This window comes from Neoarius graeffei, chromosome 16 (genome assembly GCF_027579695.1).
Source record: "Neoarius graeffei isolate fNeoGra1 chromosome 16, fNeoGra1.pri, whole genome shotgun sequence".
NCBI lineage: Eukaryota > Metazoa > Chordata > Actinopteri > Siluriformes > Ariidae > Neoarius > Neoarius graeffei.
The window spans coordinates 48,443,859-48,468,965 of NC_083584.1; the positions used below are offsets into that span (position 1 = coordinate 48,443,859).

General features: G+C 40.7%; 2 protein-coding genes across 7 annotated transcripts in view; one reads left to right on the top strand and one right to left on the bottom strand.

Moving 5' to 3' along the window:
• zc3h7a (zinc finger CCCH-type containing 7A) overlaps positions 1-8,552 on the top strand; it is a 47,049-nt gene extending 38,497 nt beyond the window's left edge. Inside the window, exons 15-23 of the mRNA XM_060943097.1 lie at positions 1,270-1,355; positions 1,882-2,066; positions 2,158-2,228; positions 2,323-2,459; positions 2,566-2,671; positions 2,776-2,884; positions 5,957-6,090; positions 6,310-6,473; positions 6,558-8,552. Of these exons, the coding sequence (XP_060799080.1) occupies positions 1,270-1,355; positions 1,882-2,066; positions 2,158-2,228; positions 2,323-2,459; positions 2,566-2,671; positions 2,776-2,884; positions 5,957-6,090; positions 6,310-6,473; positions 6,558-6,747 (1,182 nt within the window). The 3' untranslated portion in view covers positions 6,748-8,552. The remainder of the gene's footprint in view (positions 1-1,269; positions 1,356-1,881; positions 2,067-2,157; positions 2,229-2,322; positions 2,460-2,565; positions 2,672-2,775; positions 2,885-5,956; positions 6,091-6,309; positions 6,474-6,557) is intronic.
• Positions 8,553-12,220: 3,668 nt separating this feature from the next.
• snn (stannin) lies at positions 12,221-20,697 on the bottom strand. 6 transcript variants are annotated; one of them, XM_060943100.1, is made up of 4 exons: positions 20,583-20,697; positions 17,389-17,480; positions 13,584-13,651; positions 12,247-13,484 (listed from the first exon to the last, which is right to left on the bottom strand). In XM_060943100.1, the coding sequence occupies exon 4, from the start codon at positions 13,383-13,385 to the stop codon at positions 13,128-13,130; it is 258 nt and encodes an 85-aa protein (XP_060799083.1). In that variant the 5' UTR covers positions 13,386-13,484; positions 13,584-13,651; positions 17,389-17,480; positions 20,583-20,697; the 3' UTR covers positions 12,247-13,127. The 6 variants fall into 6 exon arrangements, 5 of the variants coding, with proteins under 5 accessions (XP_060799083.1, XP_060799084.1, XP_060799081.1 ...); XM_060943101.1 differs by having other exon boundaries at positions 12,247-13,487; XR_009656806.1 differs by lacking the exon at positions 17,389-17,480 and having other exon boundaries at positions 12,221-12,486; positions 13,562-13,651.
• Positions 20,698-25,107: the final 4,410 nt, after the last annotated feature.

Genomic DNA, 25,107 nt, shown 5'->3' on the forward strand with positions numbered 1-25,107 from the left:
ACTCCTCTCGCAGTTTGTGGAGGAATTTCACCAAACTTGGCAAAAGGCTTTGTTATATGACAGTTATACGCATATTGAAATTTCATTTAATTTGGGCAAATTTTACCAGAATTATGCCCTTGATTATTAACGAACTTGTACTTTGGCAATTTCATCAAGGTGTCCTTGCTTTCTGAAATCAACTTCCCTCAATTTTTATCCCCCGCTGGCCGAAAGGCCCGAAGGGGGATTATGTCGTGGCGATCTCCGTCCGTCCTGGGAAGGGTGCTCACCTTCTGAAATCAACTCCTCCTCAATTTTTGGAGGAATTTTTCATAAAACTTGACAGGAGTCTTTGTTATATGTCGGTAATGCGCATATTACAATTTCGTTCAATTCAGTCGCATTTTACCAGAGATATGGCAGAGTTGCCAGCAGGGGATATTGTGCTCTCGGAGCACTCGTGTGTGGGTTTTTTTTTTTTTTTTTGCGCGTAGTTTGTTTATTGTTTGAGTGTTTTGTCCGCTGGTTGTGGCGTAGCTCCAAACCCAGTTTTGGGCGTCGGTTTTATTCAGGCCATGGTCCGCTATAGGTGATGCCTGTGCTCCTTGATATGGACTGCAGTGAGCTTGTTGCTCTTTTAACATCAGGGTTGTCCAGCGCTCTGTGCGGTGGTGCTTCTGTGCTCGCTTTGTGGATCCATGGCATGGTGTTCCGAGCAATGTTGCCTGGTGGCATCACGGCAGCCATGCAGGCAGCGTCGGCTTTATCTTCGTGTGCCTGGTGGGACTGTGGTAGCTACGCCATTGGAATTACATCCTGACCTCCTTTTAGTGGACCCCCTTCCCCTAATTGTAAAGTGATCTTGGGTGTGAGAAAGGCACGATATAAATTGAACTTTATTATTATTCCTTCAAAATGAGTCTACTTGGAAATTTGTTAAAAGCAGGTGTGTGTTTGTTTGTTTTATATTCCCACACATCACGGTCTTCTTTATCCCTGACTTTGCTGTGCGAACTACTAAACGCGTCTCAACCCATGCAGGTTGTATTAGCACGCACAATTGGCTAAGTCTGACTGGAAGTTGAGCATTAAAAATAATAAACCTTATAGAATCTCCTCATTTCCTATTGTATTAGGGTATCAAACATTTCAATTCCCTGTGCATCTATAACCCTTTGGAGCTTTTTCACTCCAACTGAAAGACATGATGTAACCAGACTAACAGCATCAGTAAAGCATGTGTTTTGATGTTATGACCATCTCTAATAAATGTGCCCCGATTTGTAGGTGTGCTTTGATCACAAACCCAGAAAAATCTGCAAACCCGGTATCTGCTCTCATCAAGTGAAACAGCATGGGTTTAATCAGAATAAGTAAGCATCTCTTCTCATAGTTTTGGTGGTGATTTGATTTAAAGGAACAGTCCACCGTACTTCCATAATGAAATATGTTCTTCTCTGAATTGAGACGAGCTGATCCGTACCTCTCCAAGCTTTGCGCGACCTCCCAGTCAGTACGCCTGTCATTATAGTGCAGACTTTCCATAGCATAGAAAATCGCTACGTTTCAATTTGTGTAACTGAACTTGTTTCATATCACTGGTCATATAAACCTATGTAAACAGGAAAAACGTGGAAGAGTTTGGTCGCATCTAACTACAGCCCCAAAAAATACCATTGGCCATACTGAGCCTAGCTACATTGCTAACAGGAGTGACAGCGCGTCTGACTGACTGGGAGGTCGCGCAAAGCTCGGAGAGGTACGGAGCAGCTCGTCTCAATTCAGATAAGAGCATATTTCATTATGGAAGTACGGTGGACTGTTCCTTTAAGCCTTCGATCAGCTACTGGCAAAGGCAGTCACTGCAGCCATAACCTCTCGCGAACATGTTTCCATCAGGTGCCTCATCCATTTATTGAAGAGCCAGACGAGCCTGAAGTACTCCAAAATTCGCCCATACCATTCACAGTGCCAGCTGGATATGTGTAGGCACGCAGTGCGCTACGGCTGCCAGCGAGAGGATTTCTGTTTCTTTGCCCACAGCTTCGTCGAGCTCCAAGTGTGGATGATGCAACGTGAGCAAGGTGGGTCCACAGCTCAACTGTAGTAGTAGAACACAGGTGAAAAGACCTGTCCATTTAGAGCTCTACTTCATTAATACTGATAACTTTTCAGGTATTACACATGAAGCTATCGTCCAGGAGGCAAAAAAGTTTTGGAATATCGAGCACAGCTCACGAGAACAGGTGCCTAGACGTTTTTAGCATTACTTTCATGCTGATTTAAAACCTGTTAAATGGAACTCGTAATTGGATTTCCCGGTGTGTTGTGGTCCCTTAGGAGCTGCAGGCCGTTTTGAAGAAGTTTGGGCCTCCTAATCTTAAAATGCAGTTTGTGTGTGGTCAGTGCTGGAGGAATGGGCAACTCACTGAGCCTGACAAGCACAAGAAGTACTGCAGCGCTAAGGCCAGACACCTGTGAGCTTTTGGCTGCACTATTATTACCTGACTGAATACAAATAGGCTTCATGCAATGGGAAATTTTTAATTTTGATGTCATTTTTTTTTTTTTTAAACTTTCCAGCTGGTCCAAAGATAGACGTGTGGTCTTGGTTAGCTCCGTGGAACGGAGGAAGTGGACAGAAGTTCGCCCTCTCCCAACAAGAAAGCCTGCACCTGCTCAGTTTGAGGTGAGCTTTATCGTGGTGATGAGCACAAAATACAAGTAATGAATTAGAACATTGCTGTCTTTACCCTGCTAATATTTTCATCGTGTGTATTTTTCCGTCGTCAGATTTGCTTGCATGTGGCTGCTGGAAAGAAATGTCAGTATATTGGGAACTGTACTTTTGCCCACAGCATGGAGGAGAGAGATCTATGGATGTATATGAAGGATAACAATAGTAAGTCCACAAATGTGACGTGGGGTGGGGATTTTTATTTTTTAATGAATTCTGCCGCAGACTCCTCCACTGGTCCAAATTTTAATTTGTCCAATCGGCTTTTTTAGTAAAATTGCGTGTAAAAGTACGCGTAAACCAAACCGAACTAAAAATTCCCACTGAATTGACAAAAAAAAAATGCTTGGCACTCATGTGCATACGTTGATCACCCATATCGTGACGCCCACAAAACTCCGTTAAAGGTCAAGTGTACAGATAGCTGGGAGCACAGAATGAATGCTCAGGGTAAAGGCTGAAGGGCAGAAGTAGAAATTATGTTTAATTTGTGTAATAAGTTCAGTTTATATAGCGCCTTTCTCAAAACCCAAGGTCGCTTTACAATTATGGGGGGGGAGTCCACCAAATAGAGGTCAAGATGTCATTTCAATGGTGTAGCAGCCACAGTCCCACCAAAAGGTGCACGAAAACCAGTGCAACGCCGCTGGGCAACATCACTCGGAACGCCCACAAAGCAAGCACAGACGCACCGCCACGCAGAGCGCTGGTATGTCCCAAACCGCCTGCACAGCTGCCGCAACACCACCGAGCAGCATCGCTCAGAGCATCAGGCCAAGCATTGCTGCACAGAGCGCTGGACAACCACGATGTTAAAATGAGCAACGAGCTCACTGCAGTCCATAGCTAGGAGCGCAGGCATCACCCACGGTGAACCAAGGCCTGGAGGGAACCAACGCCCAAAACTGGGTCCGGAGCTACACCACAACCAGTGGACAAAAGCACTCAAACGTCAAAAAAAAGGAAATAAAATAAAAAGCTCCAGTCAAATATTTTTAATATTTTGTATGCCAGTAAAATATATTAATAATAACTCTTCAGTCAGCTGAGGCGTTTGTTTATGGCTCGGCGCATACAGACCAGTCTGTCCTCTGTTAATACACCATTTCTATCATCATAATTGAATTTTATTTCTCTTAATTTATAGCTTTGTGTTGGCTCGCTTTTATTATTTTCACATTCTTTAATTATTGCCAATTCTATAAAAACTGGATTTCACCAAATGTTCTCTTGAACTATCGTGCGGATGTGTTTTTCATAGACTCCAAAACCATTCTGAGTCGCTCTAGAAAATGGCATTTACAAATAACATTTAAACTCAACAGTATCTTCCAGATTTAAAAAAAAAAGTGCAGAAATTCCTGCAAAAACAAGTTGTGATTTTTACATTAGTTAGTCATCTTATGTGTAAATTTTCCCAAGTCGGACACGAACGTTTTTTCTGAATTTACAGGAAGACCGAATTGCTTGTATGAGCTCATATGGATAATTTCCTTATGCAGGGATGAGAATTTTCCGCCGATCGGCGGATTTCTGACTTTTTCAAACCAAAATGATCGTTTTTGAGATCGATGTAAATCCATTGAGAAATTTTCGGTGTGTGTGTATGGTTAACGATCTGTGGTCACCTTATAACGCAGACATCCCAAGTCTCCCGGAAGTTCCGGGAGTCTCCCTCATATTGATAGTGGCTCCCTGATGCCCGCAAATTGGAGAATATCTCCCGGAATCTAGAGCAAGCGAGCAAGAGCGTGCATGCGAAACATTAATGTCTGCCTCGCGCATCTTAGAATGTGCACATATGACGAAGCGCGAGAGAGAGACTGCGTGTGCCTGTTCATGTAGCGCATGCCAGACAAAGAGCATCCTGATTGGGTTACTCAGCAAAATAAGTCAATCAGCTTTCAGTATGGGTGGGCTTTTATCTCTTTTCTCGAGGACCGAAGTTTTCAGTTGAGTCAGTGCAGCCTACAGGATTGTCCTGGCAGAGAGCAAGCGCGCGCGCCACAAAAAAAAACAAAATACAAAACCCACTTCACCTCAGATTACACAAAAGAATCTCCCTGTCTAATAAGGGTCAACAATAATGACAGTTTCGCGTGATGTACTGTTTGCAGCAGTGGTTTCAGCATTGCCCATGGTGGCTTAAATGATTGTAAAGGACATGTTGAGGTGAGGAGTGTCATTTCATGTGCATTATATTTAGGTCTACAACAGGCTGTCATGAAAAGACCAAACTTACTGAAGATTTCCGTAAAGTAACAATGTATGAATATACATCATATATATCACATATATATCAAATACACGTCATATATAAGTGTGTATCTTTTTATAAATGGGGTTAGCTTATCTAATGTAGCATGTTGGAGAATCATAGTATCATATCTATATTTCTGATAACATTTTAGGTATGATACCGTGTGTAACTCTCCTACTTATTGCTCATTTCATAGGGGGGATTGCTGGCGTGTGCCGTGCGGGAGCGTCTGCCCAAACTTTTTTAGGCCAAGATGAACTTATAGTTTTTGATTTAAAAAAATGTCCAATATGTAATGCCCATTGTACATGCCTGTTCTTTAATTCAAAATCACCATCTTGATCTTCACATTGACCATATGGTATCTGTATTACATTACACAACATCCTGTCCAGATAAATCCTAGTTAGTACACACAACAGTTGAAAGGGAAGTGATGAGTGATGTTGCATGTTGCCTGCTTAATATGTAAGACCTCCTGCTACCATGATAACATCAGAAGAAAGCTTAAGAGAATTATACGATAGAACTTTTTTCTGGTTTGCACTTCATTGTAAAGGATTAGAGTATTCAAAGACATGAATAGCAAAAATGCAGAAATATGATACTGTAGAGCTCGTTTATATTAAAAGATGCATTGATTTGATTTTTTTTGAAATCATCAAATGTGAATTGATTAAAAACAAGTCTCTTGTACCATATTAATCATTTTCACCTGGTAGTCCACCAAGAAGGGGAATTTATTTCCAAATAAATTGCAACTTTTTGCTGATAAAATTAATGGTTTTGGGGTAAAAAAAAAAAAAAGCAAAAAATCATTAGCTCCTGCCCCCTGGGCCCCCACCAGGGCTCTGCCCCTGGGCCCCGCTGGGTGCTTGCAGCCCCCAAACCCCCAGCTTTTTTCGGACTTTTTTAAATATTTTTCATTCTCATCCCTGCTTATGAATTTGTTCATATCCTGCTTGGTGTGTGTGTAGTTGCAGATATGGAGCAGCTGTATGAGAATTGGCTTCAGTCTCAGAAGCCAGGCGGTAGCGAAGAGAGCTTGTGCAGTGCTGCTAAGGAGAATGGAAAGCAAATTCACATGCCAACAGACTACGCAGAGGAAGTGGTAAAGGAACATCATCCACACACCCTCCTCAACTGTATATTTGATACATGTTTTGTTATTCCACCAATTATTTCTAACCAATGAAGGAAAGTGCAATTCGCAGCACAGGAACAAGATGGAAGACAAACTTCCTGTACCACTGTGTGGAATGACTTGTTAACATGGCTTTTTTTTTTTTTTTTTTAAACCACACAGCTCATGATTTGTCTTATTCACTAGGCTGGCAACCACTGTTGGCTGTGTGGGAAGAACTGTAACAGTGACAAACAGTGGCAGCAGCACATCACCTCAGAGAAGCATAAGGACCGCATGTTCAACTCCGAGGATGACCAGAACGGCTGGCAGTATCGCTTCCCCACAGGAGTTTTCAAAGTCTGTGAGCGGTGAGTTTGGTTTGAATCTACACCATCCAAGCGCTGTTACAAACGTTGACGTGTATTTGATAGACATATGTTCGTTGGTTGCAGGTTCCTCAAGGGTACGTGCCCCAACGGAGAGAAGTGTACTATGGCCCATGGCGAGGAAGAGCTGAAGGAGTGGATGGACCGCAGAGAATTTCTTTTGATGAAACTTGCCAAAGCCCGAAATGATCACTTGATAGCGCCAAACGATAACGACTTTGGCAAATATAGTTTTCTGCTTAAAGACATAAAGTAAACTTTAATTCAAAAATGTGCCAGAGATGTTTGAAAATTATGTTTCGGAAATAGTGTTGAAGTGGACGAGCTCAAGTGAAGCTCCCTACAGTTCGAGAGGACATGGCTGTTTTTTTTCCTCCCCTCTCTGGTTGATGATGCTATTGGAAAACACGTAGCTGGAGCTGCATTCTGCAAAAATATGGCTTCGTTAATGTTAAAACAGAGGGGGGGAAAAAAGAAAACCATTGTGTTTTATGTTCCAGCACAGTAAGTGTTACACAATGGGCCTCTCTTCCGATTCCTTGACTTGTAGTCAGGCCAAAGACACCAAAGAGGAAAGACTGCAGTATACATGAATATTTTAATATTGGGTCACATGATCACGACAGGTTTATGAGAATTTGTCAGGTTAGTTTCCCTCATGTTTTTAATTTGCAGTGATTTTTTTTTCTTTCCCCTCTCATTTACATTTTCTGCCATTTTCACATTGGCTTCAGCATTATTTTATTTTCCCTGCTGTTAATGGTAATAATGACATGTCTGATGGTTTATTATACACATCATGTGACAGGAGCATGAGGTGTAAGTGATTATTCGAGGGTAATTTCAAGATGATTTACGATGCATTTTGTTGGATAGTTGGAGTTTAGTTGTCTCATTGCTCTGAAATGAGTTTAAATATCGCCACTCTCAGCTGTTTGTCATTTCCAGACTTTTAAATGGTTTCTAGGTTTACTAGATTCAGTCTGCATAGTTTTAAGTTCTGATTTAATGACGGTGTCCATGCTGAAACATTTGTGACCGATACACAAAAGCCGGTTGATGAGCTCGAACTAAGGTACTGCACTTTCTTTCTCCTTTAGTCTTTTATTACCATCTCACTGTAGAAAAGCGCACTTTCCTGCCTTGTTTGACCTTTTTAGATAGTGTTTCAAATACAACATTCTTTCCCCAACCCTTGTATGGATAATGTAAAGGCCACCTAAAGCCCATACATGCTTCATCCTGCTTGAAAATGAAAGATTGTTTGAATAAGTGGTAGAGTTCTCAGTATTCACTAGCAACATCCTGTTTAACGTCCTTTATCTGAGACGCACATGGGGGACAGTAACGCAGAAAAATATTTTTGCATGTTTAAAGCATGTTTTAATACTGACTAAATAAAAGTAGAAATGCCTTTGTTTCCTCTTAAATACATTTAGGGATGTCAGTTATAAGCTATACCCATGTGCAAGAAAGTTAGTATTAAAATCCAGGATCCCTCGTACCCTAGACGTACCAGAGGGTCAGGTTCTCATTCCATCCAACCAACCAAGCAGGAGCACCTCATTCTGCTTCTTTGATTGGCTCTTAGTCTTCAATCAGCTAATTTCTGGTTATATTTCAAATTATAAAGATATGCCCTTGATTTATTTGACCTCGAGTCTTTGTATACTCTGTTGAAGTTATTACAGAATCTCTGACGTAATGAATTGTTACAGCATCGTGCTGACTGCCTTTACTGGTATTGTCGCTCCATTGTGCCTGCTGTTGAGCAGCATTTTTCCACTTGCGTATACATTTTCCCCACCCATGGGACAACTGTGTATACAAAAGGGCTGCTATTCTTAAACATTTCACTTAGTTTGGTGATCATTAACTTTTTTTTTTTCTCTTTCAGCAAGATTTCAGATCTTTTATTACGTTTTAGCTGTATTCATGTAGCATACTGAGAGTTGAGGTCCTTGCTGGAAGACATGTCAATCTGGGGAGGTGGAGGTTTTGTCTGGACCCCCACCCATTGACTTATCCAGAATGTGAATAAAACGGAACATGTTCATTGTAGTCTCTCTCTCCTGCACTCCCAATTTACCTATTCTAGTCTTACAGTGGGGCAAAAAAGTGTTTAGTCAGCCACCAATTGTGCAAGTTCTCCCACTTAAAAAGATGAGAGAGGCCTGTAATTTTCATCATAGGTACACTTCAACTATGAGAGGCAGAATGGGGGGAAAGAATCCAGGAAATCACACTGTAGGATTTTTAATGAATTAATTGGTAAATTCCTTAGTAAAATAAGTATTTGGTCACCTACAAACAAGCAAGACTACTGGCTCTCACAGACCTGTAACAACTTCTTTAAGAGGCTCCTCTGTCCTCCACTCGTTACCTGTATTAATGGCACCTGTTTGAACTCGTTATCAGTATAAAAGACACCTGTCCACAACCTCAAACAGTCACACTCCAAACTTCACTATGGCCAAGACCAAAGAGCTGTCAAAGGACACCAGAAACAAAATTGTAGACCTGCACCAGGCTGGGAAGACTGAATCTGCAATAGGTAAGCAGCTTGGTGTGAAGAAATCAACTGTGGGAGCAATTATTAGAAAATGGAAGACATACAAGACCACTGATAATCTCCCTTGATCTGGGGCTCCATGCAAGATCTCACCCCGTGGGGTCAAAATGATCACAAGAACGGTGAGCAAAAATCCCAGAACCACACGGGGGGACCTAGTGAATGACCTGCAGAGAGCTGGGACCAAAGTAACAAAGGCTACCATCAGTAACACGCTACGCCGCCAGGGACTCAAATCCTGCAGTGCCAGAGGTGTCCAGGCCCGTCTGAAGTTTGCTAAAGAGCATTTGGATGATCCAGAAGAGGATTGGGAGAATGTCATATGGTCAGATGAAACCAAAATAGAACTTTTTAGTAAAAACTCAACTTGTCGTGTTTGGAGGGGAAAGAATGCTGAGTTGCATCCAAAGAACACCATACCTACTGTGAAGCATGGGGGTGGAAACATCATGCTTTGGGGCTGTTTTTCTGCAAAGGGACCAGGACGACTGATCCGTGTAAAGGAAAGAATGAATGGGGCCATGTATCGTGAGATTTTGAGTGAAAACCTCCTTCCATCAGCAAGGGCATTGAAGATGAAACGTAGCTGGGTCTTTCAGCATGACAATGATCCCAAACACACCGCCCGGGCAACGAAGGAGTGGCTTTGTAAGAAGCATTTTCAAGGTCCTGGAGTGGCCTAGCCAGTCTCCAGATCTCAACCCCATAGAAAATCTTTGGAGGGAGTTGAAAGTCCGTGTTGCCCAGCGACAGCCCCAAAACATCACTGCTCTACAGGAGATCTGCATGGAGGAATGGGCCAAAATACCAGCAACAGTGTGTGAAAACCTTGTGAAGACTTACAGAAAACGTTTGACCTCTGTCATTGCCAACAAAGGGTATATAACAAAGTATTGAGAGGAACTTTTGTTATTGACCAAATACTTATTTTCCACCATAATTTTGCCAAAAAATTATTTAAAAATCAGACAATGTGATTTTCTGGATTTTTTTCTCATTCTGTCTCTCATAGTTGAAGTGTATCTATGATGAAAATTACAGGCCTCTCTCATCTTTTTAAGTGGGAGAACTTGCACAATTGGTGACTGACTAAATACTTTTTTGCCCCACTGTAACTAGTCACAGAACCTTACACCTGTGACATGGCCAAGTCTTTGACTTTCCACAGAAATTATATTCATTTAGCCTCTCTTTGTTGCACAAAGACAGCCTATGGTTTGTTGTGTCTTTTTATGGCGGCTATATTATTCTGGTTAGATCAGGGGTGTCAAACCTGATCCATAAAGGGCCGTGTGGCTGCAGGTTTTCATTCCAGCCATGCAGCAGCACCCTGATTTGGCTTATTCAATCAACTGACACACCCACCCTTTAATCAAGGGTGGGTGTGGCTGCAAGTATTTGACTGTGTGAAGACAGTTCAGTTGATTGAATGAGCCAAGTCAGGTGTGCTGCTGCATGGCTGGAATGAAAACCTGCAGCCACAAGGCCCTTTATGGATCAGGTTTGACACCCCTGGGTTAGATGGTCACCTCGCAAGTGAAATGATCCACACCCATCCGCTGGCTTTATCCCAGTGTGATCCTGAGCTGCTGAAAATTTCTGTACGTGTTCTCTGGTTTCCTTCCACCTTTCAGAAATGTACCAGGAGGTGGATTGACTACTATTAAATTTCCCCCAGGTGTGAGTCTGTATGCCTATTCCCCACAACATTGTCTAATAAACTTGGTTATGAGCTTGTATAGTATTTTATAAAATGGTAAATTAAGTCACAGCAGCCCCAGAATGTGTTCCTGACCAGTGTTTCACCAGTATAGGCTCCAGAGCCACTGCGACTCCAGTTGTTATAAAGCAGTTACTGATGAATGAATGTTTAATTCTAATAATCATTATTGACTTGATTACTAGCCCTATCGACAATTAAACATGTTTTATGTGAAGATGTTAAACAAGAATGACAATACTATAGTATATAGCTTGGATTGAATCGTTTATCAATATTATCCTTTTCTATAACATTGCCATCTAGTTTGAAGCCAAATAAAAAAATGCCAAGAATAATGTTGTAATATAAGCAGTACTAAATATCTTCTCTCCATAGTTACTTTGTCAGAATCCTAAGTGTCTCTTGTTGGTCTCGAGGTCATTTATATTTAATTATGAAGGTAAGAAGCCCAGACTTGGTGCTTTTTCATAAAAATAGTTCAATTCTGTATCAAAACCACAAACCTGGGAACACGAGCTGATAAGAGATGAAGCCTGGGTTGGGTTTTTTTTTCTTTCTGCCTACTCCCTACAATATTGTCTAATAAACTTGGTTATGAGCTTGTAGAGTATTTATAAACTAGTAAATTAAGTCATAGCATCCCCAGCCACGAGAAAGCATTTACTAATGAAATGAATGTATGACCATAATAAACATGTAGCATCCTGTAGCACCACACCAAGCAACCCACCTTCCCCAATGTGCTCCAGTGTTAAACATGGTCTTTCTTTGTCCTGCTAGCTTCATATCTAACAGCACAAAAGTAAGTGTTTTGGGATCTGGTGAGATCCCAATCTAATGCACAATTCTTTGTGTTGTCAAGGGCACGCTGAAGCACATTTACATTACACAGGCAGTGTCGCCGTATACAGGTATATCTCTGACTACCTCAGAAGGTGGTTTGTGCGATTCGATCGGAATCTGATCAGAGTGCTTCCTGGATGTGGTTACATCTGGATTTTTAAACTGTCAAGTGAAATGAACATTGAAGATGAACTGGGGTGGCACGGTGGTGTAGTGGTTAGCGCTGTCGCCTCACAGCAAGAAGGTCCTGGGTTCGAGCCCCGGGGCCGGCGAGGGCCTTTCTGTGTGGAGTTTGCATGTTCTCCCCGTGTCCACGTGGGTTTCCTCCGGGTGCTCCGGTTTCCCCCACAGTCCAAAGACATGCAGGTTAGGTTAACTGGTGACTCTAAATTGAGCGTAGGTGTGAATGTGAGTGTGAATGGTTGTCTGTGTCTATGTGTCAGCCCTGTGATGACCTGGCGACTTGTCCAGGGTGTACCCCGCCTTTCGCCCGTAGTCAGCTGGGATAGGCTCCAGCTTGCCTGCGACCCTGTAGAAGGATAAAGCGGCGAGAGATGATATGAGATGAGAAGATGAACTGGTCCTCCAAAAATATATTTATGCAAAGACCTATGCTTAAGATCAAATCACAGTTTATTCATTCATACAGGAAATACGACAATTCATAGCCCCCCCCCCCAAAACATGACAAAGGTGAAAAACTATTTACATCTTTCAAGTAAACTCCTCATTCCATACAGAAGTATGCTCAGCCACGGTAATGAATACCTCTAGGATCCTGTGCCTCCACGTACTCAGACCCCGTCACTGGTTTTCATTCTTGATGGCTTCTTCGCAGATCAGAACTACAGGAGCATCTAATGGCACATGTATGTAGAAATGAAATACAAATCTAATTTCCATGCTAAAAAAAGTAGACAGCAGAGCGCCTTGACCCTGCATTATGAATAACGTGTTTAATCTGCACACACAGCTTTCTGATTTCATGTCGGAGACTAAACGTGTAATTGAAGGCTCTTGAATCACTAACTACGACGCATGATTGATTTAACTGGCCTATTAAATGGATTGTTGAGTTAATATGCAGTAGCTTGATACCAAATATGTGCAGTCATTACACATACTAGCTTTAAACCAGAGCCAGCTCTGGCTGGAAGTGAAATAGTACAACAGAAGAAGTATCTGTACCCAAGGACAGAATTTAGATAAATAAAATGTCAGCTAGTTGTAAAAAAAAAAAAAAAACACCATCAGTTTCACATGATTACAGGGTTCCACTAAACAACCACAAAGTGCAAAAACATTCAAACTACAAAGACTTTAGAAGCAGCTGGACGAATACATGCGCTCGCTTTGTTCTTCTGCCTTTGACCTGAAACCATTTCTCATTACAACAGGATGTTCACGTCAGTGCTATGTTTTGTAATGTATAAAAGGAGCAAAGAAATGTGATCCCTCCATGGATCACCTCCAGCACAGCTTTTTCTAAACAGAACCATTAGCTGTGGCTCTCTGTGAGGGTAGGAGTGAGTTTGATCTTATGATCTGCCCGAGGAACATGGGCTGAGTACTGCACCAAAGGCTCTTTGGTTTCACCCTCGCCAACGATGCTTTCCTCATCCTCGGACTGAGCGAAGCGTTGCAGCCGTAAGCAGCACCAGCAGCCGCAGATCAGCGCGCCCAGAGCAGCAACGGCAATCAGGATCACGATGATCGTCACAACACCAGTCGTGGGGCTGTGGTCCATTATCGACATTTTCTGCGTAGAGGAGAATTCAGTCTGACCCAAACGTTAAGATTCCTATAGCAGGTCCTGGCAGCGTGTAGTCTTCCTGGTCCACAGATCTTAAAGAAGCTGCTTTTTAGAAAGGTAAAACAAAACGACAGACTGTTACAGAGTGAAGCAGATGAAAGCCGCAGAAGTATACATACACTTTATTAGGAACACCCATACATCCGTCTGCTGTTTGATGCGGTTCTCTGATCAGCCGATCCCTTGACAGCAGCACAATGCATAAAATCCTGCAGATACAAATCAAGAGCTTCAGTTAATGTTCACTTCAAACGTCAGAATGGGAAAAATTGTGATCTCAAAGTGTGACTTTCTTTCACTGTGGCATGGGTGTTGGTTTGAGCCAGATGGACTGGTTTGAGTATTTCAGAAACTGCTGATCTCCTGGGGTTTTCACACACAACAGTCTCTAGAGTTTACACAGAATGATGCGAAAAACAAAAAACACTGCGTGAGCGACAGTTCTTTGGGTCGAAACAAACGTCCTGTTGATAAGAGAGGTCAGAGGAAAATGGCCAGATTGGTTCAAGCTGCCAGGAAGGATATAGCAACTCATATAATCACTCTTTACAACCGTGGTGAGCAGAAAAGCATCTCAGCATGCAACAGCAGAAGACCACATTGGGTTCCACTCCTGCAGCCAAGAACAGGGATCTTAGAATCAAGAACTAGTTCCCATTAAAGTGACCGGTGAGTGTATGTATCAGACAGCGCAGTTACAACAGAATAACGACGTAATTTATTCTAGCTAATAGTACAGTGTTCAGTAAATCCCCTCACTTTATTTTTATGGAATTGGAGATTTTCCTCAAAAGTGAGAAATCAGAACTCCATCAATTTTGACTTCTGCGCATTTAAGATACAAAACTGAAGGGGACATGACTTCCATGTTCATCTTTTGGTACTACCTGTGAGGGATGCATATTTTCGTCTTGAAAACGGCAAACTGTTTACTCAATGCTACAGATTTAACAAACTAATACGTAAAATAATATACAGCACAACTAATTTAACAAGAAGTGCTACACTGTATGGCCAAAAAGTTTGTGGACACCTAAACATCACACCCTTTTGTCCTTGTTGTACGTCCCGTTCCAGAATTTATTCCCTCTTTGCAATAAGTTCCACTGTTCTGGGAAGGTTTTCCACTAGATTTTGGCGCGTGGCTATGGGGATGTGTGGTCAAGAGCATTAATGAGGTCAAGCACTGATGTTGGGTGAGGAGGTCTGAAGTGCAACTGGTGTTTCAGTTCATCCCAAAGGTGTTCAGTGGGGTTGAGGTCAGGACACTCAAGTTCTTCTACTCTAACCCTGGCAAACCATGGGTACATCCAAACACTCATAGCACCACACTACAAACCCTAATCAGAAAACAGTTGGGATGGTATGTTGAGATTGAAATTAAAACTGAAAACAATGGTTTGTAAATAATATTTGACCTGTATTGAACTCAAAAACAATACAACAGCACATTGTTTTACCTCAAGAATTGTTTTTTTCCCAAAATAAAAAAAAACACTTCAATTTTGATTCTTGCAACACATTTCAAAAAAATGTTGCCAGATATCTCCATGCCCAGAGAAGACAACAGTGCTTCTGGACACAGTTAACATAAAGCTTCGTTTTTGCACAGTCAAGTTTTAACTGGCATTTGTGGCTGTAACTCCGTATTGTAGCTTAACAAAGGTTTGTTAAAGTAATCCCGAGCCCATGCGGTTATATCAGCTATAGATGGATGACTGTTCTTGATGCAGTGCCGTCTGAGGGATCGGACATTGTGATGAGTGTTCAGCTTAGGCTTGAGCCCTTTACACACTGAAATTCCTTTACACTCCTTGAATTGTTTCATGATATTCATTTTTGCACAGCAGAGGGTGAAGTATCCAAATCTTTCTTTGAGGAACATTGTTCCCCCCCACACACATTTGTTGGCAAACTGGAGATCCCATCTTTGCTCCTCAGAGACTAAGCCTTTTCTGGATACTGATTTTGTACCAAATCATGATGATCCTTACATTACGGGCATTTAGCGGGCGCTCTTATCCGGAGCGATGTACAATGTACCCAGAGCAGCCTGGGGGTTAGGTGCCTTGCTCAAGGGCACATCAACCATTCCTGCTGATTCTGGGAACCAAACCTATGACCTTTTGGTCCCAAAGCTGTGTCTCTAACCATTCAAATCAAATCAAAGTCCTTCCCACGCCATGTGGCGCATAGGGTGGCGCCGATCTCCGTTTCCGTAGCCCTCAGCCTCTCGCCTATTACATAGCTAGGGTTACAGTGGGGGTCTGGTCCTCTGGTAACCACGAGAGTTTGACTCCCCACTCGCATCTGTATTGCAGCGTGCCTTGCCAGACGGCAGTAGGTACCATTTTCATGATGGTCTTTGGTATGACCCAACCGTGAGTAGAACTTGCAATCTCCCGATCAAGAGGCGGATACACTAACCACTAGGCCAACTCACGGTTCACTCTAACCATTAGGCCATGGCTTTCCCATCTGTTTCAAATCACATCATTATTTAATTGTTTTCTCATTGCTAGCCCTAAAGTTCCCCTGTTCCAATTTTTTTTTTTGGAATGTGTTGCAGGTCTGAAACACAGGAATGGATGTATATTAAATTAACAAATTAAATGTAGTTGACCACTGCGATAACCTGGTGACTTGTCCAGGGTGTACCCCGCCTCTCGCCCATAGTCAGCTGGGATAGGCTCCAGCTTGCCTGCGACCCTGTAGAACAGGATAAGCGGCTACTGATAATGGATGGATGGAGTTGACCAACAAAACATGAAATATCTTGGGTTCATTCTGTCTGCAATTAAATACAAGTCAAAGTAAATTTAGAAATCACTTCTTTTTTTATTTGTATTTTCGATACTATCCCAACTTTTTCTGATTTGGAATTGTGGGTAGGATGTCATAATCCGTAGTGCATCCAAATACTCATTCAGCATTTAATACACCCGAGACGCTTTTGAAAACCAAGCGTAAACAGGGCTGTAGTTCCAGTGAAGGGAAACTGGAATGTTACAGCAAAGTTTTGTGCTTTTAACTTTGTGGAAACAGTTTGTCAAGGAATCACAGATGGGTGTGACGGTCAGGCGTCTACAAACTTGTGGTCATATAGTAGAGCAATTATTGACAGTCCATAATTATCGACACCTTTTCAGATTTACCATTCAAAACAATTTTACAAAAGGTGAGTTTCAGTTACAACAGTTATTATTGGTTAATCAATCAACCGGAAGACCCGCCTCGCCCTTTGATCTTGTCGTCTGATGACACAGCACAATGAGCAATCTGAGGAAAACTCGGACATCATCGCAGGTAAGCGTGGTGGAAAGATCATGGACATGTTTTTACTGATCAAATTCACCGATATTTCATGATCCCCTTGTCGAAACCTACTTTGTTTCTTACTCTTCCATTTAACAGCCACCATTTTGTATCTAAACGCGCATTTGAGAAGTCACGTGAGGTGTCAATAATAGTGATCACTTTCATCAGTGTCCACCATTATCGACACCCTGTGGAATTAAGTGACATTTACAACTGTTATGGCTCGATCTTTGTGTAACATTGTTGAAGTAGATGAAGTACTTTAAAAAATAAATAAAAGTGCTGTGATTTATGAGAATTTTTTTTCTGATTCATAACAGAATGGAATGTTTAGAATCCGACTGCAATAAATAGAATTAGACCAGAATTAAATTCCTTGCATATAAAAAATTACATGCTTGAAATATTCGGTGTCTCCCATAACCCGGTATGGAAAGTATGAACCGGAACATTACAATAACGTTACGTTTTCTAAATATTCAGGGGTTTCATACTTAACATCTTGTACTCACATGTATCACTGTCATGTATTCTAGCATTATCCAGCATTATTATATCCCGTTACATTGTATTAACGTTACATTCATGATATTTTCAATTGAAATTGATCTAAAAGCCCGGAACATACCTTGGCGTGACGTCACAAACAAATCCCATGTGGCAGAACGAGCGCCATCCTGTTGGGATGGGTTCTCACTGGATAGCTGTCTCAACTTTTAACTGTCATGACGGAGATGTTGATGTGTTAGACAGTGGAGGAGGCAACTATCTCAGGTTAACATGTTTAAGTACTGTAGTATGGCTCGGTTTGCAAGACCAGTGTCATCAAGGTCGCTAGTTTTGAAATTTGTAGATGTTCAATCCCAACCTGATACTAATTCCTGTGGTGTGTTTGCCATAGCAAACTGTCTCAGTATTTTACATGACGTTGACCCGTGTACTGTCGAGTATGATGTTAGGGTCATGAGAGAGCACTTACATACTTGTATGCAAAACAAACTTGTTCTCACATAAAATTGTTGAGAAAACTGATATAGAACCATTTATGTAGAAAGGCTTTACTGCAGTTGTAAGTTACCAGACGATTCAGATATGCAATGAATGTAAAATGTGGTTTCACACTAATTGTGAAAACGTGGGTCATAAAACAGAAGCACAGATCAAAAAAGATAAGAACTTGAAGTGTATACAATGTCAGCTGAAGAAATGAAAAGGTAGAGGTAGGGGAAGAGGCAAGAAATTGTAAAATGGATGAATAAATAGTTAAGTTATATGTTTTGACAATAAAACAACTAAACAATATATTTTGTTTTTATTCTAACTTTATCATACGTGACGGGTTCATCTATAAAGGCGGGATGACTAATGTAAGTACTGATTAATAAAATGGTGGACGTGACGGATGTCTCTGTGAAACTGGAACAAAAAAGGTAAGATTATACATTATGTAAATAAACGTCACAAAAACGGTATTGCAGGACGGAACACTTGTTATACGTGGGACGGAACAGCATATAAAAACCCACAAGGCAAACATAAGAAAATACGTGACGGGACTGTTCTGTTCCGTACCGGGTTATGGGAGATGCGAAATATTCAGGTTTTTCTATTCCATTCAGGATATTTTACATGTTCATACATTTTTTTGGGTAGTTTGTTGTGAATATCTACCACATATTACAATATCCATAGACATTTTATATTTTTAGGTGTAAAAATATAAAGTTTTGGTTCGAGGAATGACATGCGACCTTTGACTTGGATTTTTATGTGGTTACAATGCCAATTACTGTTGACATTTATTGGTAAACTACAAAACTAAGCAGCCCAGCAGAGACAAAAGAGACATGAACGCCGACAGTGTCCCCCATCGTCATTTGTGACAGGGACATAAGAAGATGAAGACGACAAAACTAGAAATTAATACAAATAACAACGAATGATTAACAAAACGTGATCTATGAAAATACTTACAAAGTGGAATAAAAAAAAAAGATTTCCTGACACAGGTTAAACATTATCAGTTCATTTGTTTACAAAAACAGAATTACTTCATTTATGTAAACACCAACATCGATATATTTATATAAAATATATTTTGTACTAAATATAAGTCTATGTAAAACAAATTTTAAATAAAAACTTAATACCACATAATAATAATAATAATAATAATGTGTCGATAATTGTGAAACGGTGTCGATAATTGTGGACAAATGTGTCAATACTTGTAGAACGGTGTCACGTGATCTGATAAGCTAAGTAATCAGAAATCAACTCTTTCTCTCCATTGCAAGTTTGAGTAATTATTCATGCACAATTTATGCACCGAAAGTATTTTTCTACTTTTGCAACGGCCAAAAGATCATTAAGGTATCGATAATTGTAGCCACCGCTCCAGTGTACTGTGTTTACTGCATCACTGCACGACACCAGCTGCCGAAACTAAATTCCTCACGTGCGTCAATATACTTGGCCAATCATTTTTTTTTGAATGCTTTATTAGAACAACACAATACAACAAAGCCAGTCATTTAAAGGAAATGCATAGACATCAGATATTAACAGAAAGTTAAAAAAAAGAAACAAAAACCTAACATATAATGAATGCAAGTAATCAATTATGTAAAGAGTTAGCAGATCACCTATTCAATACTGTGCTAATAAGACACAACACTGTCATTTTTTTTTAGTTTTTCTTAACTATATTTAAAGACTTAAAGAGTGTTTCCATTTCTAAAGAGAACAGAGAGAAAGAGGGTTTGTAATTTTTGCCATTTTTGTTTATGAACAAAAAATTTAGCTTGCAAAATAAAAAATAAAATTTCACAACATATTCCCAGGATTTCTTTTCAGGATTTTCATAATAGAAAAAATATATATCTTTGATACTAAGGGAGTAAGCCACATCCAAGTGATCAAAGAGGTACTTATTAAAGTCAATAAGAAAAAGGTCAGTCATTTGACATTCAAAGGACAGATGAATCAAGGTTTCATCCATATTTCCACAAAAGGTACAAAAGCTCTGTACAGACGCGCAGCTTGTGAATAGGCAAGGCAGACAACTGCTTGGGGCCCCCCTGAGAGTCAGGGCCCCCCTGAGAGTCAGGGGCCCGAGGGCTTATTTATTTTGTTTTTTATTGTTCTTTACCATTGTATTTTCACATTTGGAATTTAAAAAAACTTTGGTTTCATACATTTTTCGTTGGTGTCAGATTATTTAATATATTGGTGATGAACACTGGTCAGAAGGGCCCCCTGGAAATTTTTGCTTGGGGCCACAACAGACTCTAGAATCGCCTCTGGCTCTGTATGTCTGCATACTTGGAGATAAACCCGTTCACTGGATAGATTTTGTGAAGGATCTTAAAGTGAACCTCTTTTTACCTGGCCAATAAACAGGATTCTGAGTCTGATGTTATGACGTCACATCCTGAACTCGGAGGAAGTGAAAGAGTTCATGGGGGCGTTTGTTTGGGTTTTTTTCCCACCCCAATTGGGACAAGACCGTCACATATCGTTATGAAAGAATTTAAAAGCAACCACAAAGCCAGCACTGCTCACTACACCCGGCCAGCACTGCTCGCTACACCGGCTGGCTGTGCAAGAGTTCGAATAAACCCGTTGTTTATGTCGGTGTTATGGAAACGCAGCTGCAGCAGCCTCTTTACACACCCAGACTCAGAGAAGCGCGCAAACACACACACACACACACACACACATGTTGTACAGAAGCAGAAGTGACACTCACACCAACATCTACTGCAAAATCACCCTTTAAATCATATTATTATTATTTACACGGCGGTCGAGGCGACTCACCGTTTCATCAAACCTCATTTAGGAGGAGCCGCTGTGATGAGTTTTAATCCCAAACTCATCACGAGTTCAAGCTGCATCGTAGAAAAAGCAGCACACACCAAAAAATGACAAGGAAGCGCGTGAGTGAGACGTGACGTAACAGGAAATGACGTCACAGCTGCAACCGGCCAATCAAATCCTGGAATTCTCCTTGACCAGAATAAATTGCATTTTCATCTCATCTCATTATCTGTAGCCGCTTTATCCTGTTCTACAGGGTCGCAGGCAAGCTGGAGCCTATCCCAGCTGACTACGGGCGAAAGGCGGGGTACACCCTGGACAAGTCGCCAGGTCATCACAGGGCTGACACATAGACACAGACAACCATTCACACTCACATTCACACCTACGGTCAATTTAGAGTCACCAGTTAACCTAACCTGCATGTCTTTGGACTGTGGGGGAAACCGGAGCACCCGGAGGAAACCCACGCGGACACGGGGAGAACATGCAAACTCCACACAGAAAGGCCCTCGCCGGCCACGGGGCTCGAACCCGGACCTTCTTGCTGTGAGGCGACAGTGCTATCCCCTACACCACCGTGCCGCCCTTATTTAGTAAAATAATGCACAAAATACATAAATATAATGTACATTAAGATAACACAAGAACGTGTATAACACTTATTTGCATTGTGGTCTGTCAAGAATCAAATGGCAAAATAGGGGTAAATAGTAAATACATAATATTATGTAAACAATAGTATACTAAAATAATAATAATAATAATAATAATAATAATAATACAAATTTAAAATAAAAATAGTGACAATAATATTAATAATGATAAATAATAAAAATAACAATTTGTATTAATAATGATAATTAAGAATAATAATATTGAATAATAATAAAAAATTAAATTAAAAATAGAAATAATAATAATAAAATAACATATGTATTAATAATAATAATATTAATTATATTAATTAATAAAAACAAATTAGAAATAGAAATAATAATAAAATATGTCTTATTAATAATAATAACTAATAAGGGCGGCATGGTGGTGTAGTGCTGTCGCCTCACAGCGAGAAGGTCTGGGTTCGAGCCCCGTGGCCGGCGAGGACCTTTCTGTGCAGAGTTTGCATGTTCTCCCCGTGTCCGCGTGGGTTTCCTCCAATGTGCTATGCTGCATTATTTACATAGCTATACTTGATATGGTTGAGAAGGAAAAGTTGCATTCCAATTCTTTTGGATAAAATGAAACTGTAAACATGATATTTTTTACAGGTTATCTACAAAATAAATAAAAAAAGCCAATAAATTAAAAATAAAATCTGTGGCTATAACCCAATGATTGTATACCCTGCAACAAGACAACAATCTAAAACATAAAGTCAAAGTAACAGAAAATTAAAATAAAAATACTTAAAAACAAGAAGTCAGATTTTCTATGGCACCTCTTCTTCAGACCTGATTTCAACAAGGCAGTTGCAACCAGTGACTGTCACTGGTTAAAAGAAGAAGAATGGGCAGAAGAAGACTGACGAACCAGTCTGGCAAGTTAGGTGGTGAGGGGGGATATTGGTTGGTGGTGATATTAGATGTGAAGTCTATAATCATCCATCCACTCATTATCTATGTTCCTTTCTGTCAGGGTGGTGAGTGAGCTGGAGTGAATCCCAGCTGACTTCGGGTGAGAGGCGGGGTTCATCCTGGACAGGTCACCAATCTATCACAGGGCTAACACACAGATAAACAGCGATTCACACTTATGGGCAATTTGGAGTAGCCAGTTGACCTGATCCACATGTTTTTTGACTGTGGGAGGAAACCGAAGCACCCGGGGGAAACCCATGCAGACATGAGGAGAACATGCATCTATAATCATATACAGTGGTGCTTGAAAGTTTGTGAACCCTTTAGAATTTTCTATATTTCTGCATAAATATGACCTAAAACATCATCAAACTGTCATACAAGTCCTAAAAGTAGATAAAGAGAGCCAGTTAAACAAATGAGACAAAAATATTATACTTGGTCATTTATTTATTGAGGAAAATGATCCAATATTACATATCTGTGAGTGGCAAAAGTATGTGAACCTTTGCTTTCAGTATCTGGTGTGACCCACTTGTGCAGCAATAACTGCAACTAAACGTTTGCGGTAACTGTTGATCAGTCCTGCACACCGGCTTGGAGGAATTTTAGTCCATTCCTCCGTACCGAACAGCTTCAACTCTGGGATGTTGGTGGGTTTCCTCACATGAACTGCTCGCTTCAGGTCCTTCCACAACATTTCGACTGGATTAAGGTCAGGACTTTGACTTGGCCATTCCAAAACATTAACTTTATTCTTCTTTAACCATTCTTTGGTAGAATGACTTGTGTGCTTAGGGTCGTTGTCTTGCTGCATGACCCACCTTCTCTTGAGATTCAGTTCATGGACAGATGTCCTGACATTTTTTCTTTACCTTTAACTTTTCCAGCCTCTTATTGCCCCTGTCCCAACTTTTTTGAGATGTGTTGCTGTCATGAAATTTCAAATGAGCCAATATTTGGCATGAACTTTCAAAATGTCTCACTTTTGACATTTGATATGTTGTCTATGTTCTATTGTGAATACAATATCAGTTTTTGAGATTTGTAAATTATTGCATTCCGTTTTTATTTACAATTTGTACTTTGTCCCAACTTTTTTGGAATCGGGGTTGTACCACCACCATGTTTCACAGATGAGATAAGGTTCTTATGCTGGAATGCAGTGTTTCCCTTTCTCCAAAAATAACACTTCTCATTTAAACCAAAAAGTTCTATTTTGGTCTCATCCATCCACAAAACATTTTTCCAATCGCCTTCTGGCTTGTCCACGTGATCTTTAGTAAAATGCAGACGAGCAGCAATGTTCTTTTTGGAGAACAGTGGCTTTCTCCTTGCAACCCTGCCATGCACACCATTGTTGTTCAGTGTTCTCCTGATGGTGGACTCATGAACATTAACATTAGCCAATGTGAGAGAGGCCTTCAGTTGCTTAGAAGTTACCCTGGGGTCCTTTGTGACCTTGCCGACTATTACACGCCTTGCTCTTGGAGTGATCTTTGTTGGTCGACCACGCCTGGGGAGGGTAACAATGGTCTTGAATTTCCTCCATTTGTACACAATCTGTCTGACTGTGGATTGTTAATTGAAAACACCTGACTCTAATTTCACCTTCAAATTAACTGCTAATCCTAGAGGTTCACATACTTTTGCCACTCACAGATATGTAATATTGGATCATTTTCCTCAATAAATAAATTACCAAGTATAATATTTTTGTCTCATTTGTTGAATTGGGTTCTCTTTATCTACTTTTAGGACGTGTGGAAAATCTTATGATGTTTTAGGTCATATTTATGCAGAAATATAGAAAATTCTAAAGGGTTCACAAACTTTCAAGCACCACTGTATCTATACATAAGTCAATCATGAAAATTTTAGAGCTGAACAATGCATGATATCATGAGGTCTCTGATGGCATAAATAAGAATGACGTGGGGAAACTACACACACACACACACACACACACACACTCTCTCTCTCTCTCTCTCAAAGACAGACAAGGAAGTCTAAAGTCTGTCCCGACCTTTTGTGTAATTTGTTTTTGATTGGCAAGGATGATAATAAAGTTTGTTTATGCTGATTACACTTCTCAATGACATGTTACAGAAGTGTCAGTGACGTGGGCTGTAAAATAGCAGCCCACATGGAGATCAAATCTACTTAGTGTGAAATCACTTACAAGCTGTACAAATCTACAGTCTGGTCTAGAAAGAAATCAGCTCCAGCCTTCTGTGTATTTTTATTATGAACATTAGTGCTGTTGCTGCATTTGGTTTCACAAATGTCCAAAATAATTAGCTTTAAGACATTTTTAACAGCAAATAATCTTATGTGGATGCCAAAAATGAAACAAACTATTTTACTTTTTTTTTGTTTGTTTGTCTCATCTCATCTCATTATCTCTAGCCACTTTATCCTGTTCTACAGGGTCGCAGGCAAGCTGGAGCCTATCCCAGCTGACTATGGGCGAAAAGTGGGGTACACCCTGGACAAGTCACCAGGTCATCACAGGGCTGACACATAGACACAGACAACCATTCACACTCACACCTACGGTCAATTTAGAGTCACCAGTTAACCTAACCTGCATGTCTTTGGACTGTGGGGGAAACCGGAGCACCCGGAGGAAACCCACACGGACATGGGGAGAACATGCAAACTCCGCACAGAAAGGCCCTCGCCAGCCACGGGGCTTGAACCCGGACCTTCTTGCTGTGAGGCGACAGTGCTAACCACTACACCACCGTGCCACCCTGTTTGTTTGTTACTTGTCATATTTAAGGAAACTGTGAAACATAAAATACAACCCCGATTCCAAAAAAGTTGGGACAAAGTACAAATTGTAAATAAAAATGGAATGCAATGATGTGGAAGTTTCAAAATTCCATATTTTATTCAGAATAGAACATAGATGACATATCAAATGTTTAAACTGAGAAAAT

Excerpts from the sequence above, each read along its gene's own strand:
- snn (XM_060943102.1), bottom strand. The coding sequence starts at position 13,385 with ATGTCGATAATGGACCACAGCCCCACGACTGGTGTTGTGACGATCATC.